The sequence below is a fragment of the Coregonus clupeaformis genome, chromosome 1 (genome assembly GCF_020615455.1).
Source record: "Coregonus clupeaformis isolate EN_2021a chromosome 1, ASM2061545v1, whole genome shotgun sequence".
NCBI classification, from domain to species: Eukaryota; Metazoa; Chordata; class Actinopteri; order Salmoniformes; family Salmonidae; genus Coregonus; species Coregonus clupeaformis.
Window position 1 is genome coordinate 45,757,602 of NC_059192.1, and position 19,112 is coordinate 45,776,713.

The 19,112-nt window shown below is 43.6% G+C and overlaps 1 protein-coding gene across 1 annotated transcript in view; it reads left to right on the forward strand.

The window, feature by feature from the left end:
* Positions 1 to 19,112, forward strand: part of LOC121569288 (serine/threonine-protein kinase 32C-like) — a 121,991-nt gene that overhangs the window by 41,669 nt on the left and 61,210 nt on the right. The window contains exon 2 of the mRNA XM_041880112.2: positions 7,091 to 7,146. Coding sequence (XP_041736046.2) covers positions 7,091 to 7,146 — 56 coding nt within the window. The remainder of the gene's footprint in view (positions 1 to 7,090; positions 7,147 to 19,112) is intronic.

Below are 19,112 nucleotides of genomic sequence, written 5' to 3' on the forward strand. Positions count from 1 at the left end.
AACCCGCCTCACCCAACGTGGAAAGGATTCTATTATTTCTTTATAACTTTCATCAAGAACCGTAAGCTGAAACTAGTGTAGCCGCAATCTGAATGGCTACCTGCTATTAGTCACCGTTAGCGTCTTCACCACTGTCCGTGGCCTACACTATCCACCAGCCAGCTCTAGCTCTAGCCTGGACAATTCGTCGGCCAGTCTGCACAGCGTGCTATCGACCCAGCGTGCTATCGACCCAGAGCTTATTGGACTTTCTGCCGGAATCACTGGACCCTAGCGCCGGATCATCACAACCAGCTAGCTAGCTGCAACCTGTTGTTGGCTGATTACCATTGCCCTATAGCAAGCACCAGTTAGCCTTGAGCTAGCCTCAGGCCCATCTCCCGGCTATCTACCTCTCTGTCAACCGGACGGGACCTCCTAGTGTTGACACTGAGCCCCGCCGATCCAACACGACTGGTTTGCCGACGAAATAGTCTGATGTGGTTTCAACAGGTTTCCCGTTGCGACGACCACGAAGATCCATCTGCCAGCCCCGGCCCGCTAGCACACACAAACTACAACTGTGCTACCCTGCTAGCTGTGCTGAAGCACCAATTTGAACTGCTCTCGGACTCACATATTGCTGTTCACTGGACCTTATGATCACTCAGCTGCACAGCTGATGCCTGCTGGACTGTTCCTTTACACGGTACCCTGTCCTGTTTATTCTGTTTAGTCTTAGCCCAAACGTTATCGCTATTTCCAGTTGTGTCTTAGCTCTCTCTAATAACACCTGTGACTGCTTTATGCCTCTCTCCCATGTCAATTATGCCTTGCCTATTGCTGTTTGGGTTAGTTCTTATTATACAATTTCACTGTAGAACCCCTAGTCCCTCTCAAACTGCCTCATATAGTTCCTTTGTTCCACCCCCCATACACGCCGAGACCGGCTCAATCGGTGCCTCCAATGACGCTATCTCTTTCATTGTTACCCAACGCTTAGGGTTACCTGAACTGTACTCATATCCTTCCATATCCTTTTCTGTACATAATGCCCTGAATCTTTTCTACAACGCCCGGAGAACTGCCCCCTTTATTCTATGTACCCAACGCACTAGAAGACCAGTTCTTAAAGCCTTTAGTCGTATCCTTATTCTAGTCCTCCTCTGTTCCTCTGGTGATGTAGAGGCTAACCCAGGCCCTGCAGCCCCCAGTATCACTCCTACTCCCCAGGAGCTATCATTTGTTGACTTCTGTAACCGTAAAAGTATTGGTTTTCTGCACATAAATATCAGAAGCCTCCTTCCTAAGTTTGAGTTATTCACTGCGTTAGCACACTCCGCCAACCCTGATGTTCTAGCAGTGTCTGAATCCTGGCTTAGGAAGGCCACCAAAAATTCTGAAATTTCCATCCCCAACTATAACATTTTCCGTCTAGATAGAACTGCCAAAGGGGGTGGAGTTGCAATCTACTGTAGAGATAGCCTGCAGAGCTCCATCATACTATCCAGGTCTGTGCCCAAACAGTTTGAGCTTCTTCTTCTAAAAATCCACCTTTCCAGAAATAAATCTCTCACTGTTGCCGCTTGCTACAGACCCCCCTCAGCCCCCAGCTGTGCCCTGGACACCATATGTGAATTGATTGCCCCCCATCTATCCTCAGAGTTCGTACTGCTTGGTGACCTAAATTGGGATATGCTTAACACCCCGGCCATCCTACAATCTAAACTAGATGCCCTCAATCTCACACAAATTATCAACGAACCTACCAGGTACAACCCTAAATCCGTAAACATGGATACCCTCATAGATATCATCCTGACTAACTTACCCTCTAAATACACCTCCGCTGTCTTCAACCAGGATCTCAGCGATCACTGCCTTATTGCCTGCGTCCGTATCGGGTCCGCGGTCAAACGACCACCCCTCATCACTGTCAAACGCTCCCAAAAACACTTCAGCGAGCAGGCCTTCCTAATTGACCTGGCCCAGGTATCCTGGATGGATATAGATCTCATTCCGTCAGTAGAGGATGCCTGGTTGTTCTTTAAAAGTAATTTCCTCTCAATCTTAAATAGACATGCCCCATTCAAAAATACAGAACTAAGAACAGATATAGCCCCTGGTTCTCCTCAGACTTGACTGCCCTTGACCAGCACAAAAACATCCTGTGGCGTACTGCATTAGCATCAAATAGCCCCCGCGATATGCAACTTTTCAGGGAAGTTAGGAACCAATATACACAAGCAGTTAGGAAAGCAAAGGCTAACTTTTTCAAACAGAAATTTGCATCCTGTAGCACTAACTCCAAAAAGTTTTGGGACACTGTAAAGTCCATGGAAAATAAGAGCACTTCCTCCCAGCTGCCCACTGCACTGAGGCTAGGAAACACTATCACCACCGATAAATCTACAATAATCGAGAATTTCAACAAGCATTTTGCTACGGCTGGCCATGCTTTCCACCTGGCTACCACTACCCCGGCCACCAGCTCTGCACCCTCCGCTGCAACTTGCCCATGCCCCCCCCGCTTCTCCTTCACACAAATCCAGACAGCTGATGTTCTAAAAGAGCTGCAAAATCTGGACCCCTACAAATCATCTGGGCTAGACAATCTGGACCCTTTCTTTCTAAAACTAGCCGCGAAATTGTCGCAACCCCTATTACTAGCCTGTTCAACCTCTCTTTCGTAACGTCTGAGATCCCCAGAGATTGGAAAGCTGCCGCGGTCATCCCCCCTCTTCAAAGGGGGTGACACTCTAGATCCAAACTGTTACAGACCCATATCCATCCTGCCCTTCAAAAGTTTTTTGAAAGCCAAGTCAACAAACAGATCACCGACCATTTCGAATCCCACCGTACCTTCTCCGCTATGCAATCCGGTTTCCGAGCTGGTCATGGGTGCACTTCAGCCACGCTCAAGGTCCTAAACGATATTATAACCGCGATCGATAATAGACGGTACTGTGCAGCCGTTTTCATTGACCTGGCCAAGGCTTTCGACTCTGTCAACCACCGCATTCTTATTGGCAGACTAAATAGCCTTGGTTTCTCAAATGACTGCCTCGCCTGGTTCACCAACTACTTCTCAGATAGAGTTCAATGTGTCAAATCGGAGGGCCTGTTGTCTGGACCTATGGCAGTCTCTATGGGGGTGCCACAGGGTTCAATTCTTGGGCCGACTCTTTTCTCTGTGTATATCAATGACGTCGCTCTTGCTGCTGGTGACTCTCAGATCCACCTCTACGCAGACGACACCATTTTGTATACATCTGGCCCTTCATTGGACACTGTGTTAACAAACCTCCAAACGAGCTTCAATTCCATACAACACTCCTTCAGTAGCCTCCAACTGCTCTTAAACACTAGTAAAACTAAATGCATGCTCTTCAACCGAACGCTGCTTGCACCCGCCCACCCGACTAGAATCACTACTCTCGACGGGTCTGACCTAGAGTATGTGGACAACTACAAATATCTAGGTGTCTGGTTAGACTGTAAACTCTCCTTCCAGACTCACATTAAGAATCTCCAATCCAAAGTTAAATCTAGAATCGGTTTCCTATTTCGCAACAAAGCCTCCTTCACTCATGCTGCCAAACATGCCCTCGTAAAACTGACTATCCTACCGATCCTTGACTTCGGCGATGTCATTTACAAAATAGCCTCCAACACTCTACTCAGCAAATTGGATGTAGTCTATCACAGTGCCATCAGTTTTGTCTCCAAAGCCCCATATAATACCCACCACTGTGACCTGTACGCTCTTGTTGGCTGGTCCTCACTACATATTCGTCGCCAAACCCACTGGCTCCAGGCCATCTATAAATCACTGCTAGGCAAATCCCCGCCTTATCTTAGCTCATTGGTCACCATAGCAACACCCACCCGTAGTCTGCGCTCCAGCGGGTATATCTCACTGGTCATCCCCAAAGCCAACACCTCCTTTGGCCGCAATTCCTTCCAGTTCTCTGCTGCCAATGACTGGAACAAATTGCAAAAATCTCTGAAGCTGGAGACACTTATCTCCCTCACTAACTTTAAGCATCAGTTGTCAGAGCACCTTACCGATCACTGCACCTGTACACAGCCCATCTGAAATTAGCCCGCCCAACTACCTCATCCCTATATTGTTATTTATTTTGCTCATTTGTACCCCAGTATCTCTATTTGCACATCATCTCTTGCACATCTATCATTCCAGTGTTAATACTAATTGTAATTATTTTGCACTATAGCCTATTTTATTGCCTTACCTCCATAACTTGCTAAATTTGCACACACTGTATATTATATGTATTTCTGTTGTATTTTTGACTTTGTTTTGTTTTACCCCATATGTAACTCTGTGTTGTTGTTTTTATCGCACTGCTTTGCTTTATCTTGGCCAGGTCGCAGTTGTAAATGAGAACTTGTTCTCAACTGGTTTACCTGGTTAAATAAAGGTGAAAAAAAAATATGAAAAAACTGTACTGAACTCTATTGTACTATAGTCTACTTTACTTTACTATACTGAACTCTACTCTACTCTACTGTACTGAACTCTACTGTACGATAGTCTACTGTACTGTACTGAACTATACTTCAGGGGTTCTCAAAGTGGGGTCCAAGGGGGTCCGCAGCCAGATCTCAAAATATACAGTACCAGTCAAAAGTTTGGACACAGCTACTCATTTTTTAAACTATTTTCTACATCGTAGAATAATAGTGAAAACATCAAAACTATGAAATAACACATATGGAATCATGTAGTAACCAAAAAAGTGTTAAACAAATCTAAATATATTTGATATTTGATATTCATCAAATAGCCACCCTTTGCCTTGATGACAGCTTTGCACACTCTACTGTACTGTAGATGTCTATTATTGGTTCAGATTTGGTCCAGTCCGGACCAACCAAATTTGGTCTTGTTTGGGGGCTCATTAAAATAATAGCCAGTGTGTAGAATAATACCCAAATATGCAAAAGAGGATATTGCATAGTTATACCTTTTATGTAGCTATTTAGGATACATCACCATGAAGAGAATGACATTCATAACCACAATTATGAATTATGCAGAGTTCAGGAACCCATGATGAAATTCTGTTACCGCAGTTCTGTTACCGGATGTAAATCCACTTCACTTACTGTAGTTCAATAACCAAAATATATATGTTTTTATTTGTAATGTCATTGCAGACACCCCATTCTTTCTGCAGACATTGTTGAATCAGATATTTAACAGTACCAGAAAAATGATTATAATAGAAAAATAATAACACAATAAATAAATACACAATGAGTAACAATAACTTGGCTATATACACGGGGTACCAGTACCGAGCCGATGTGCAGGGGTAAGAGGTAATTGAGGTAGATAAGTACATATAGGTAGGGATAAAGTGAATAGGCAACAGGATAGATAATAAACAGTAGCAGCAGCTTATGTGATGAGTCAAGAGTTAGTGCAAAAGGGGTCAATGTGGATATTCCAGGTAGCTATTGGTTAACTATTTAACTAACTATTTAGCAGTCGTATGGCTTGGGGGTAAAAGCTGTTCAGGGTTTTGTTGGTTCCAGACTTGGTGCTTCGTTACCGCTTGCTGTAAGTTAGCAGAGAGAACAGTCTATGACTTGGGTGGCTGGAGTCTGACAATTTTTACACAGCATTTTGTCAGCCTCAGTGCATGAAAGGCAATATCAACACACACAGAGGCTTGTAGCCTAGTGCATATTCTGCTTGATAAATTCAACTCACTGGTGCGGATAGGATGTTTTTCCCTGTAAATGATCTAAGACTGGAAGCTGGATTGAATCAAATCTGCCATAATAGTGTTTACTGCTTATGCTACATCTTCATTTACACAAATATTGCCCAACCACTTTACAGAGCCCCAAACTGTTCTTCAACATTATTTGACCCGGAATAGAAATATGTTGTTTATGCTGCATAAATGCTGCCCTGTGTGACAACAACGTGAAATATTATGAAATATGGAATTGGTCCTGTCTGACTTCTCTGTGCAACTATCCATTTCAATCATCTAGTTACATTACGAGTACAGTCATAGTGTTTTTCCCCGTCTTCTACACTGTTCCTGTTGCCCATTTCCTCTGCTGTGGTTCTGTCAAAGCACTGCCATATGAAAGGATTAGCTATGTACAAAATGTTGAGCGGGAAGAATCCACGGAGGATTAGCTCGTCTTCCAGAGCAAGACATGCAAACCAGGCCTGATGCCTTTTGTGTGGCGCCGCTGCAGTGCCTTCTCAGTAACGGCCTGTGTGCTCAGGTCTGATCTGGTGGGTGGCATAGCGGGCATAAGTTAATAACGACGCGTCTGCCCAGGGAAGGGATTTCTTGATGCTCGCCCCCCTGTTTTATTGTAGACTGGCACTGTGATCTGTGCGTGGTCTGTTGGAGGCAGAGGAACTTTAAGTTCAGCAGGGTGGGTGAGTCAGAGAGAGGTCTGCTGTCCCCCTCCTGTGCCACTGTTACCTGCTGGGTACACCGGGGCTTCACACACACAAACAGAGAGCTCCCGCCTGGCACACGCCACAGGGTGAAGCCAACGCTAGCAGAGGCCCACATGACACCCACACAACACGCACTCCAACAGGGCAGCAGAGGCTCCCTTCCGCCCCCCTTGAGCCGTACCCATCATGACATACCAGTCAGATACACTGTAATTGCAAATGTGTGATTTTCATCTACACTTTAATCTTTTTTATTACTGATGATCTGCAATAGAGATGATACCCTCATCACTTGTGAGCTTTGCCAAATGATCCACATTCCCAGTTACATTACCAGTGTTACAGTAAGCTCATTATTTTACAGTAATGGATAAGGTTGTACTGTATCTACAGTACAATAGCATACTGTGAGATCGTAAAAGGCTCAAGCCAGACTTTAGAAATTGAGATGATTGTCTGTAGATGTTTCTGTAATAATAACCTGTAATAACCTTTTCTCTGTTACTGTGCCTCTGCTGTCCCAAGTTGTTCTTAAACTGCTGTCAAAATGTTTGATGCTACTGCTGTATGACACCAACAAAGCAACTTATCACCACCTTTTTGCCTGTCCGTTCTGTGCCAGTGACAGATTAATTTTCTCTGTTTTCACAGTAACCTTTGACCACTTCCAGATTCTCCGGGCCATTGGAAAGGGGAGCTTCGGAAAGGTAATGAAGCCGGAGCACTGACTCTGCTCTCTATCTGCTCTTTGTGCGTACATGTGTTCCTGAGAGGAGTGACCGCTACGCCGCTAGAAGGCTTGGGAGAGATACAGCACCTCCAACCAGCCAGCTACAGATATGTGTGTGAGCTTTGCGGGCAGGTGGCGGCTGCCACCGCTCAGGACCCTGGGTAATTCTGTGGCACTAATTACCCCTTACAGTCATTATCCTCGACTAGGAAGCAGAGACGGTCTGGTAAAGTGGGCCTGAAGTAATTACATTTGAATTCTGATTAATCTTAACCGTAGCGGTTAATTAATTTAACTGTGGCTGCATTTTGTTTCTTTAAATATAATCTTGTGTCAGCTGGGATGTAAGTAGATTTGAGAATCTGTCTTACATCTAATTACAGACAAGGTAAGATAGCTCAGATCGTTGTTTTGCTCAATGTATATCTTTGTGTAATGAAATGCCAATAGGGAAAGTGTGTGTGTGTGTGTGTGTGTGTGTGTGTGTGTGTGTGTGTGTGTGTGTGTGTGTGTGTGTGTGTGTGTGTGTGTGTGTGTGTGTGTGTGTGTGTGTGTGTGTGTGTGTGTGTGTGTGTGTGTGTGTGTGTGTGTGTGTGTGTGTGTGTGTGTGTGCGCGCATGTGCGTTGTTTTGAAACTAAATACCACAACTCTTCAAATCCCATCTCAAGTGACATTATGGGTTTGGATTGGTACTCTCGTACAGTAGGCTTAGATTAGTATAGTTTGCATTTGATGTGTCGAGAATATACGTGTGTTGTCATGCACAACAATGTGTGTATCCATCCACACTTTATAATAATGAACAATGTAAAAGGATGGTTGTGCTACGTAGGTTGGAAAAAGCTTATCTGCAGTTTGAATCTGAAATATCATGATGACTAATATTTGTTCATTATACTTGCTGTCTATGCAAGCCTTTTTGCAATCTTTCCGCTTTGCTCTTTTCAAAATCTTTTTTGGGGCAAAATAAGTGTATCTTTTATACAGCAAGTCAGCCCCGGCTGCAGAATACATTACCATCTGAATTGATGTTCATTTTACTTATTGCTTCTTTCCCTCAAGCTGCTGTCACTTCCCTTATGATGTTAGAGGCAGTATGAAATCCACAGCACCCAGCCAGGGCTTTAAAGGCTGAGCCATTAGACACAACAGGCCATAGACTAGTGTCCAAAAGGGTATTACAGCAAGAGATACAGACATTCACTGGATATGAAAACCCAGAGGGAGAGTAGCCCTGACAGTTATGTCTCTCTCACACACGCACACGCTGACCACGCACACGCTGACACACAGGCACGCATGCATGTGCATGCGCACACACACACACATGGGTACACACACATACAAGTACACACACACACTGTCTGGAAAATGTGTCTAGCCTTCAAGTGAATGTTTGTAGCCCACAAGGGGATGAGATGTTAGTACTCTGTAGCAGACCTGGGTTCAAATACTATTTCAAATATCTCAATAACTTTCACATACATTTAGAGTATTTAGATATTTTTTATTTGAAAAGACAAGTAGTTGAATATGGGAATATATTTGGAAATACACTTGGAAAGTATTCACATGTATTTAAACCCAGGTCTGCTCTGTACTAAACTTAGCAGTTTAGTAGTTTACTCATAAAGCATGATTCCTCTACCTGTGGTGTTTGCCTGCTTTTTGTTATTTATCGTCTTTCATCTGACACTTCAGATGTGTGTGTGTGTGTGTCTGTGTGTGTGTGCACGTGCAGGCTAGGTTGTAGATAACACTTCCTTGTAGCTCAGGGTCTGATTGTAGATATGTGATGGTGATGGTTATGCAGACAGACAGACATATAGCTCACTGACTCGGACTCAGACTTCCAGATAAAGTTTGAACAGTTTGGAGGTCATCTTGCCTCAACCATGAGGAGCTGTGTGATGTAGCTGCACTTGGTATGCATGCTGTTACAGAGCAGCATGGTCTTCCTACACCTACACAGTCTGTGTTTGTGTGTCCTTCATGAGGTGTGTTTTGTGGTGTTTGGGTTTCGCAGCACGAAAAAGCCCTTTCTTCCATGTTTTATACCAAAATAGTCCCTGCTGTGTATGTGTGTGTACTTGTGTGAGCCAGGCATGTGTGGGGAGCCTTTTTTTTTTAATGCAGTGAGCCCGCCTGCGGGGAATGAAAGGAGGCTCTCAGTGGGAGAACTGTTTAGAGCTGCGGAACCCCACCGAGACCACCTCTCCACTGGCTATCTAAAGGACGTCCTCCTCGGGCGCTGATACAGGCTCTTGTGCCTGTCCGCTCCTGTCTGCCTACACACACCCACACACCGTTGCTGTCTGTAGGAGTGGCCGCCTTCTCATCTTCCTGTGGTGGGTGGTAGTATTAGAGGAGTTGGAGAAGGAGGAAAGTCTGATTATTTCTCCCGGTCACGATGGAGAGTGACATCATCCTCCTTGTGTGGCCGAGCAGTCTGCCGTCCCCTATGGCGAGGGGAAATGGCCCACATACGGGCCACAGAATAATTGCCTCTCCCCCTGTTGCTCTCTGTGCTCTCTAGTCCAGGAGTGGTCCAAGGCGCCACAGGACTCATTAAGGCCCTTCCAATGGCTCTGTGTGTGAGAAGAGACTCCACATAATACCGCCCAGTGTGAGGACCACCACCTGAGACAATGACAGTAAAAGACAGAGACGGCTCCTTAATACCAGCAGGTATATATCGACAGCAGTCTCAGCCTCTCAGTGGAGAGCAGGGCACAGGAAGGTCAGGGGAGAGATGTCAGCGATGTCACAGAGCTTGGTTAAGGTCGAGTTGACAGCGGAGCTCAGCTTGTGGATTCACAATGTAAAGGTCCCTCTCGAAGTGCTGGTCTTAGACTCGTTATGATATGGCTCCTGTGGCGGACTGGCAGTGACAGACAGAGGAAACAGAAAGGCAGAGGGAGCGGAGGAGGGGGATAACAGACCAGAGAGATAACATGGAGAGAAGAGGACACACAGACAGGTAGTGTTTTGTGCTACTGACGTTTCTGTCAGATTGTATGGTAGGTATCCACATCGCCTGTCTCCAGAAAGGTCATGGTGATCACTGATGACAGGTCTTTGTGATTGGTTCTATATAAGGCAGAACAGCACGATGTGGCTGCATCCGAAATGGCACCGTATTCCCTGTACAGAGCGCTACAATACTCCATAATGTCAAAGAATTTAAATTTAAATTGAGATTTTGTGTCAGTGGCCTGCACACAATACCCCATAATGTCAATGTGGAATTGTGTTTTTAGAAATGTTTTACAAATTAATAAAAAATGAAAAGCTGACTGTCTTGAGTCAATAAGTATTCAACCCCTTTGTTATGGCAAGCCTAAATAAGTTCAGAAGTAAAAATGTGCTTAACAAGTCACATAATAAGTGTGCAATAATAGTGTTTAATAACATTATTTTTGAATGACTACCTCATCTCTGTACCCCACACATACAATTATCTGTAAGGTCCCTCAGTCGAGCAATGAATTTCAAACACAGATTCAACCACAAAGACCAAGGAGGTTTTCCAATGCCTCACAAAGAAGGGCACCTATTGGTAGATGGGTAAAAATAAAACAAAGCAGACATTAAATATCCCTTTGAACATGGTGAAGTTAATAATTACACATTGGATGGTGTGTCAATACACCCAGTCACTACAAAGATAAAGGTGTCCTTCCTAACTCGGTTGCCAGAGAGGAAGGAAACTGCTCAGGGATTTCACCATGGAGCCAATGGTGACTTTAAAACAGTTACAGAGTTGAAAACTGAGGATGGATCAACATTATAATTACTCCACAATACTAATCTAATTGACAGAGTGAAAAGATGGAAGGTTGTGCAGAATAAAAATATTCCAAAATATGCATCCTGTTTGCAACAAGGCACTAAAGTAAAACTGCAAAAAATGTGGCAAAGCAATTAACGTTTTGTCCTGATTACAAAGTGTTATGTTTGGGGCAAATCCAATACAACACATTACTGAGTACCACTCTCCATATTTTCAAGCATAGTGGTGGCTGCATCATGTTATGGGTATGCTTGTAATCGTTAAGGACAGGGTGTTTTTAAGGATAAAAAAGAAATGTAATGGAGCTAACCACAGGCAAAATCCTAGAGGAAAACCTGGTTCAGTCTGCTTTCCACCAGACACTGGGAGATGAATTCACCATTCAGCAGGACAATAAGGACCACTTTAAGCCGTACACTCCACAGAGCTGGGCTTTACGGAAGAGTGTACAGAAAAAAGCCATTGCTTAAAGAAAAAAATAAGCAAACACATTTGGTGTTCGCCAAAAGCCATGTGGGAGACTCCCCAAACATTTTTTTATTTTATTTATTTATTTCACCTTTATTTAACCAGGTAAGCCAGTTGAGAACAAGTTCTCATTTACAACTGCGACCTGGCCAAGATAAAGCAAAGCAGTGCGATAAAAACAACAACACAGAGTTACATATGGGGTAAAACAAAACAAAGTCAAAAATACAACAGAAATAAGTATATATACAGTGTGTGCAAATGTAGCAAGTTATGGAGGTAAGGCAATAAATAGGCTATAGTGCAAAATAATTACAATTAGTATTAACACTGGAATGATAGATGTGCAAGAGATGATGTGCAAATAGAGATACTGGGGTACAAATGAGCAAAATAAATAACAATATAGGGATGAGGTAGTTGGGCGGGCTAATTTCAGATGGGCTGTGTACAGGTGCAGTGATCGGTAAGGTGCTCTGACAACTGATGCTTAAAGTTAGTGAGGGGAGATAAGTGTCTCCAGCTTCAGAGATTTTTGCAATTTGTTCCAGTCATTGGCAGCAGAGAACTGGAAGGAATGGCGGCCAAAGGAGGTGTTGGCTTTGGGGATGACCAGTGAGATATACCTGCTGGAGCGCATACTACGGGTGGGTGTTGCTATGGTGACCAATGAGCTAAGATAAGGCGGGGATTTGCCTAGCAGTGATTTATAGATGGCCTGGAGCCAGTGGGTTTGGCGACGAATATGTAGTGAGGACCAGCCAACAAGAGCGTACAGGTCACAGTGGTGGGTAGTATATGGGGCTTTGGAGACAAAACGGATGGCACTGTGATAGACTACATCCAATTTGCTGAGTAGAGTGTTGGAGGCTATTTTGTAAATGACATTGCCGAAGTCAAGGATCGGTAGGATAGTCAGTTTTATGAGGGCATGTTTGGCAGCATGAGTGAAGGAGGCTTTGTTGCGAAATAGGAAACCGATTCTAGATTTAACTTTGGATTGGAGATTCTTAATGTGAGTCTGGAAGGAGAGTTTACAGTCTAACCAGACACCTAGGTATTTGTAGTTGTCCACATACTCTAGGTCAGACCCACGTAGAGTAGTGATTCTAGTCGGGTGGGCGGGTGCAAGCAGCGTTCGGTTGAAGAGCATGCATTTAGTTTTACTAGTGTATAAGAGCAGTTGGAGGCTACTGAAGGAGTGTTGTATGGCATTGAAGCTCGTTTGGAGGTTTGTTAACACAGTATCCAATGAAAGGCCAGATGTATACAAAATGGTGTCGTCTGCGTAGAGGTGGATCTGAGAGTCACCAGCAGCAAGAGCGACGTCATTGATATACACAGAGAAAAGAGTCGGCCCAAGAATTGAACCCTGTGGCACCCCCATAGAGACTGCCATAGGTCCAGACAACAGGCCCTCCGATTTGACACATTGAACTCTATCAGAGAAGTAGTTGGTGAACCAGGCGAGGCAGTCATTTGAGAAACCAAGGCTATTTAGTCTGCCAATAAGAATGCGGTGGATGACAGAGTCGAAAGCCTTGGCCAGGTCAATGAAAACGGCTGCACAGTACTGTCTATTATCGATTGCGGTTATAATATCGTTTAGAGACTAAAATTGAGACTAAAATTGAGCTTTTTTGCCATCAAGGAAAACGCTATGTCTGGCGCAAACCCAACACCTCTCATCACCCAGAGAACACCATCCCCACAGTGAAGCATGGTGGTGGCAGCATCATGCGGGATGTTTTTCATCGGCAGGGACTGGGAAACTGGTCAGAATTGAAGGAATGATGGATGGTGCTAAAAACAGGGAAATTCTTGAGGGAAACCTGTTTCAGTCTTCCAGAGATTTGAGACTGGGACGGCGGTTCACCTTCCAGCAGGACAATGACCCTAAGCATACTGCTACAGCAACACTTGAGTGGTTTAAGGGGAAACATTTAAATGTCTTGGAATGGCCTAGTCAAAGCCCAAACCTCAATCCAATTGAGAATCTGTGGTATGACTTAAAGATTGCTGTACACAAGCGGAACCCATCCAACTTGAAGGAGCTGGAGCAGTTTTGCCTTGAAGAATGGGCAAAAATCCCAGTGGCTAGATGTGCCAAGCTTATAGAGACATACCCCAGGAGACTTGCAGCTGTAATTGCTGCAAAAGGTGGCTCTACAACGTATTGACTTTGGGGGGGTGAATAGTTATGCACGCCCAAGTTTTCAGTTTTTTTGTTTTATTTCTTGTTTGTTTCACAATAAGACATATTTTTGCTTAGTTATAAGGCAACAAAAAGGAAAAATGCCAAGGGGGGTGAATACTTTCGCAAGCCACTGTACACAGGAACACTCACAGCTGTAATCGCTGTCAAAGGTGATTCTACAAAGTATTGACTCAGGGGTGTGAATACTTGTGACAAAATTTTTTATTTAATACATTTTAAATTCAGGCTGTAATACAACAAAAGGTGGAAAAAGGGGTGTGAATACTTTCTGAAGTCACTGTACATACACAGTGAGTAAACAACAGTATATAAATGGAATATGAGGTGATCCGCGTTCAATGACTGTGTATACAGTTCATTCGTAAAGTATTCAGACCCCTTGACCTTTTCCACATTTTGTTACATTACAGCCTTATTCTAAAATTGATTAAATCGTCCCCCCTCATCAATCTACACACAATACCCCATAACAACAAAGCAAAGACAGGTTTTTAGAAAAAAAGAAATAATGATATTTAAAAATAAAGAATATTACATGAACATAAGTATTCAGACCCTTTATACAGTACTTTGTTGAAGCACCTTTGGCAGCGATTATGGCCTCAAGTCTTCTTGGGTATGACGCTACAAGCTTGGCACTCCTGTATTTGGGGAGTTTCTCCCGTTCTTCTCTGCAGATCCTCTCAAGCTCTGTCAGGTTGGATGGGGAGCATCGCTGCACAGCATCTCTCCAGAGATGTTCGATCGGGTTCAAGTCCGGGCTCTGGCTTGCCCACTCAAGGACATTCAGAGATGGTGCCAGGTTTCCTCCAGATGTGACGCTTGTCATTCAGGCCAAAGAGTTCAATCTTGGTTTCATCAAACCACAGAATCTTCTCTTTTGGCAAACTCCAAGCGGGCTGTCGTGTCTTTTACTGAGGAGTGTCTTCCGTCTGGCTACTCTACCATAAAGGCCTGATTGGTGGAGTGCTGCAGAGATGGTTTTCCTTCTGGAAGGTTCTCCCATCTTCACAGAGGAACTCTGGAGCTCTGTCAGAGTGACCATCGGGTTCTTGGTACCACCTCCCTGACCAAGGCCCTTCTCCCCCGATTGCTCAATTTGGCCGGGTGGCCAGCTCTATGAAGAGTCTTGGTAGTTCCAAACTTCTTCCATTTAAGAATGATGTCTCCGAGCTCCAAGGACAATTCCTTCAACCTCATGGCTTGTTTTTTTGCTCTGACATGCACTGTCCACTGTGGGACCTTATATAGAGGTGTGTGTCTTTTCAAATCATGTCCAATCAATTAAATTTACCACAGGTTGACTCCAATCAAGTTGTAGAAACATCTCAAGGGTGATCAATGGAAACAGGATGCACCTGAGCTCAATTTCGAGTCTCATAGCAAAGGGTCTGAATACTTTATTTTTATTTTTAATACATTTGCAAACATTTCTAAAAACCTGTTTTCTCTTTGTCATTATGGGGGATTGTGTGTAGATTGATGAGGAAAACAATTAATTTAATCCATTTTAGAATAAGGCTGTAACGTAACAAAATGTGGAAAAGGTCAAGGGGTCTGAATACTTTCCGAATGCACTGTACATTTGTATTTGTATTTGTATTTATTATGGATCCAGCAAAATTAAGGCACATTTAAAAAAACATTACAATACATTCATAACAGATTTCACCGCACACTAAGTGTGTGCCCTCAGGCCCCTACTCCACTACCACATATCTACAACACAATATCCATGTGTACATAAACCGTATATTATCATGTGTGTGTATGCATTACATTTGTACATTTTAGTAGAGGCTCTTATCCAGAGCGACTTAAAGTTAATGAGTGCATACATTTTCATACTGGCCCCCCGTGGGAAACAAACCCACAACCCTGGCATTGCAAGTGCCATGCTCTACCAACTGAGCTACAGGGGACTATGTGTCTGTGTCTATGTTTGTGTTGCTTCACAGTCCCTGCTGTTCCATAAGATGTATTTTTATCAGTTTTTTAAAATCTGATTCTACTGCTTGCATCAGTTACCTGATGTGGAATAGAGTTCCATGTAGTCATGGCTCTTTGTAGTACTGTGCGCCTCCCATAGTCTGTTCTGGACTGTGAAGAGACCTCTGGTGGCATGTCTTGTGGGGTATGCATGGGTGTCTGAGCTGTGTGCCAGTCGTTCAAACAGACAGCTCGGTGCTTTCAACGTGTCAACACCTCTCACAAACATAAGCAGTGATGAAGTCATTCTCTCCTCCACTTTGAGCCAGGAGAGATTGACATGCATATTATTGATGTTTGCACTCTTTGTACATCCAAGGGCCAGCCGTGCTGCCCTGTTTTGAGCCAGTTGCAATTTTCCTAAGTCCCTCTTTGTGGCACCTGACCACATGACTGAACAGTAGTCCAGGTGCGATAAAACTAGAGCCTGTAGGACCTGACTTGTTGATAGTGCTTTTAAGAAGGTAGAGCAACGCTTTATTATGGACAGACTTCTCTTCTGATACTGTTGTATCAATATGTTTTGACCATGACTGTTTACAATCCAGGGTTACTCCAAGCAGTTTAGTCACCTCAACTCACTCAATCTCCACATTATTTATTACAAGATTTAATTGAAGTTTGGAGTTTAGTGAATGATTTGTTCCAAATACAATACTTTTAGTTTTTGAAATATTTAGGACTAACTTATTCCTTGCCACCCACTCTGAATCTAACTGCAACTCTTTGTTAAATGTTGCAGTCATTTCAGTCGCTGTAGTAGCTGACGTGTATAGTGTTGAGTCATCCGTATACATAGACACTCTTGCTTTACTCAAAGCCAGTGGCATGTCATTAGTAAAGATTGAAAAACCAGGGCGGCAGGTAGCTTAGTGGTTAAGAGCGTTGTGCCTGAAACCGAAAGGTTGCTGGTTCTAATCCCTGAGCCAACTAGGGGAAAAGTCTGCTGATGTGCCCTTGAGCAAGGCACTTAAACCTAATTGCTCCTATAAGTCGCTCTGGATAAGAGTGTCTGCTAAATGACAAAAAAATATATATAATAGTAATGGGCCTAGACAGCTCCACTGGGGAATTCCTGATTATGTTGGAGAGCCTTCCATTAAAGAACACTCTGTGTTCTGTTAAACAGGTAACTCTGTATCCACAATATAGCAGGTGGAGTAAAGACATAAGTTTTTCCAGCAGCAGAATATGATGGATAATGTCAGAAGCCGCACTGAAGTCTAACAAAACAGCCCCCACAATCTTTTTATCATCAATTTCTCTCAGCCAATCATCAGTCATTTGTGCAAGTGCTATGCTTGTTGAATGCCCTTCTCTATAAGCATGCTGAAAGTTTGTTGTCAATTTGTTTACTGTAAAGTAGCATTGTATCTGGTCAAAAACAATTTTTTCCAAAGGTTTACTAAGGGTTGGTAACAGGCTAATTGGTCGGCTATTTGAGCCAGTAAAGGGGGCTTTACTATTCTTAGGTAGCGGAATGACTTTTGCTTCCCTCCAAGCCTGGGGGCACACACATTCTAGTAGGCTTAAATTGAAAATATGGCAAATATGAGTGGCAATATTGTCCGCTATTATCCTCAGTAATTTTCCATCCAAGTTGTCAGACCCTGGTGGCTTGTCATTGTTGATAGACAACAATAATTGTTTCACCTCTTCCACACTCTCACTTTACGGAATTCAAAATTACAACGTTTGTCTTTCATAATTTGGTCAGATATACTTGGATGTGTAGTGTCAGCAATTGTTGCTGGCATGTCATGCCTAAGTTTGTTAATCTTGCCAACGAAAAAATCATTAAAGAGGTTGGCAATATCAATTGGTTTTGTGTTGAATGAGCCATCTGATTCAATGAATGATGGAGCTGAGTTTGCCTTTTTTCCCAAAATGTAATTTAAGGTGCTCCAAATCTTTTTACTATAATTCTTTGTCATTTATCTTTGTTTCATAGTGTAGTTTCTTCTTCTTTTTATTCAGTTTAGTCACATGATTTCTCAATTTGCAATACGTTTGCCAATCGGTTGTGCAGCCAGACTTATTTGCCATTCCTTTTGCCTCATCCCTCTCAACCATACCATTTTTCAATTCCTCACCAATCCACAGGGATTTAACAGTTTTTACAGTCATTTTCTTAATGGGTGCATGCTTATTAGTAACTGTAATAAGCAATTTCATAAATGTGTCAATTGCAGTGTCTGTTTGCTCCTCATTACACACCACAGACCAACATATATTCTTTACATCAACAACATAGGAATCACTACAAAACGTATTGTATGACCTCTTACACAATATTAGGCCCAGCCTTTGGAACTTTGGTTTTCCTAGAAATTGTTACTATATTGTGATCACTACATCCAATGGATTTGGATACTGATTTCAAACAAATCTCTGCAGCATTAGTAAAGATATGATCAATACATGATGCGTTGATGATTTAATTTTCTGTACTGTTTGTAACTACCCTGGTAGGTTGACCGATAACCTGAACCAGGTTGCAGGCACTGGTTACAGTTTGAAGCTTTCTCTTGAGTGGGCAGCCTGATGAAAGCCAGTCAATATTTAAATCACCCAGGAAGTATACCTCTCTATTGATATCACATACATTATCAAGCAATTCACACGTTATCCAGATACTGACTGTTACTTAATGGTCTATAGCAGCTTCCCACCAGAATGGGCTTTAGTGCAGGGCTGAGTACTGGGCAGGTAACTGGCTAGTGATGGCTGTTCAACAGTCTGATGGCCTGATGCGCCTGTACCGTCTCTGTCTGCTAGATGGTAGCAGAGTGAACAGACCATGGCTCGGGTGGCTGAGGTCCTTAATGATCTTTTTGGCAGCCTTCCTTTGACACCGAGTGCTGTAAAATCCTGGAGGGCAGGCAGTGTCCACCTGTTGATGCGTTCGGCTGACCGCACCACCCTCTAGAGAGCCTTGCGGTTGGGGGGGGTGCAGTTGCCGTACCAGGTGGTGATGCAGACAGACAGAATGCTCTCCATGGTGTTTGTGAGGGTCTTAGGGGCCATGCCAAATTTATTCAGCCACCTGAGGTTGAAGAGGTGCTGTTGTGCCTTCTTCACCGAGGTGTCGTTGTGGTGGGACCATTTCAGGTCCGCATTGATGTTCACGACAAGGAACTTTAAGCTTTTGACCCTCTCCACTCCGGCCCTGCCCCAGGTTATTTTTCTGGCAACATTCCTCCAGGGTTCTCACCTTCTCCCTGTAGGTTGTCGTGTCGTTGTTGGTAATCAGGCCTACCACTGATGTGTCGACAGGAGGGGGCTGAGCACACACCCCTGTGGGGCCCCCGTATCCAACCTAGCTTGCAGCTCTGTATTCGATTACTGCCCATTTCTCTGTTCTCACCTGGGCTTTTCCTCTCTCACTGTTAGAAACCTACTATTACAGTATTGTAAGGAACTGTTTGAATGACTAGCGATTAGTCATATGATATTTTATTCAACTAATTCCAT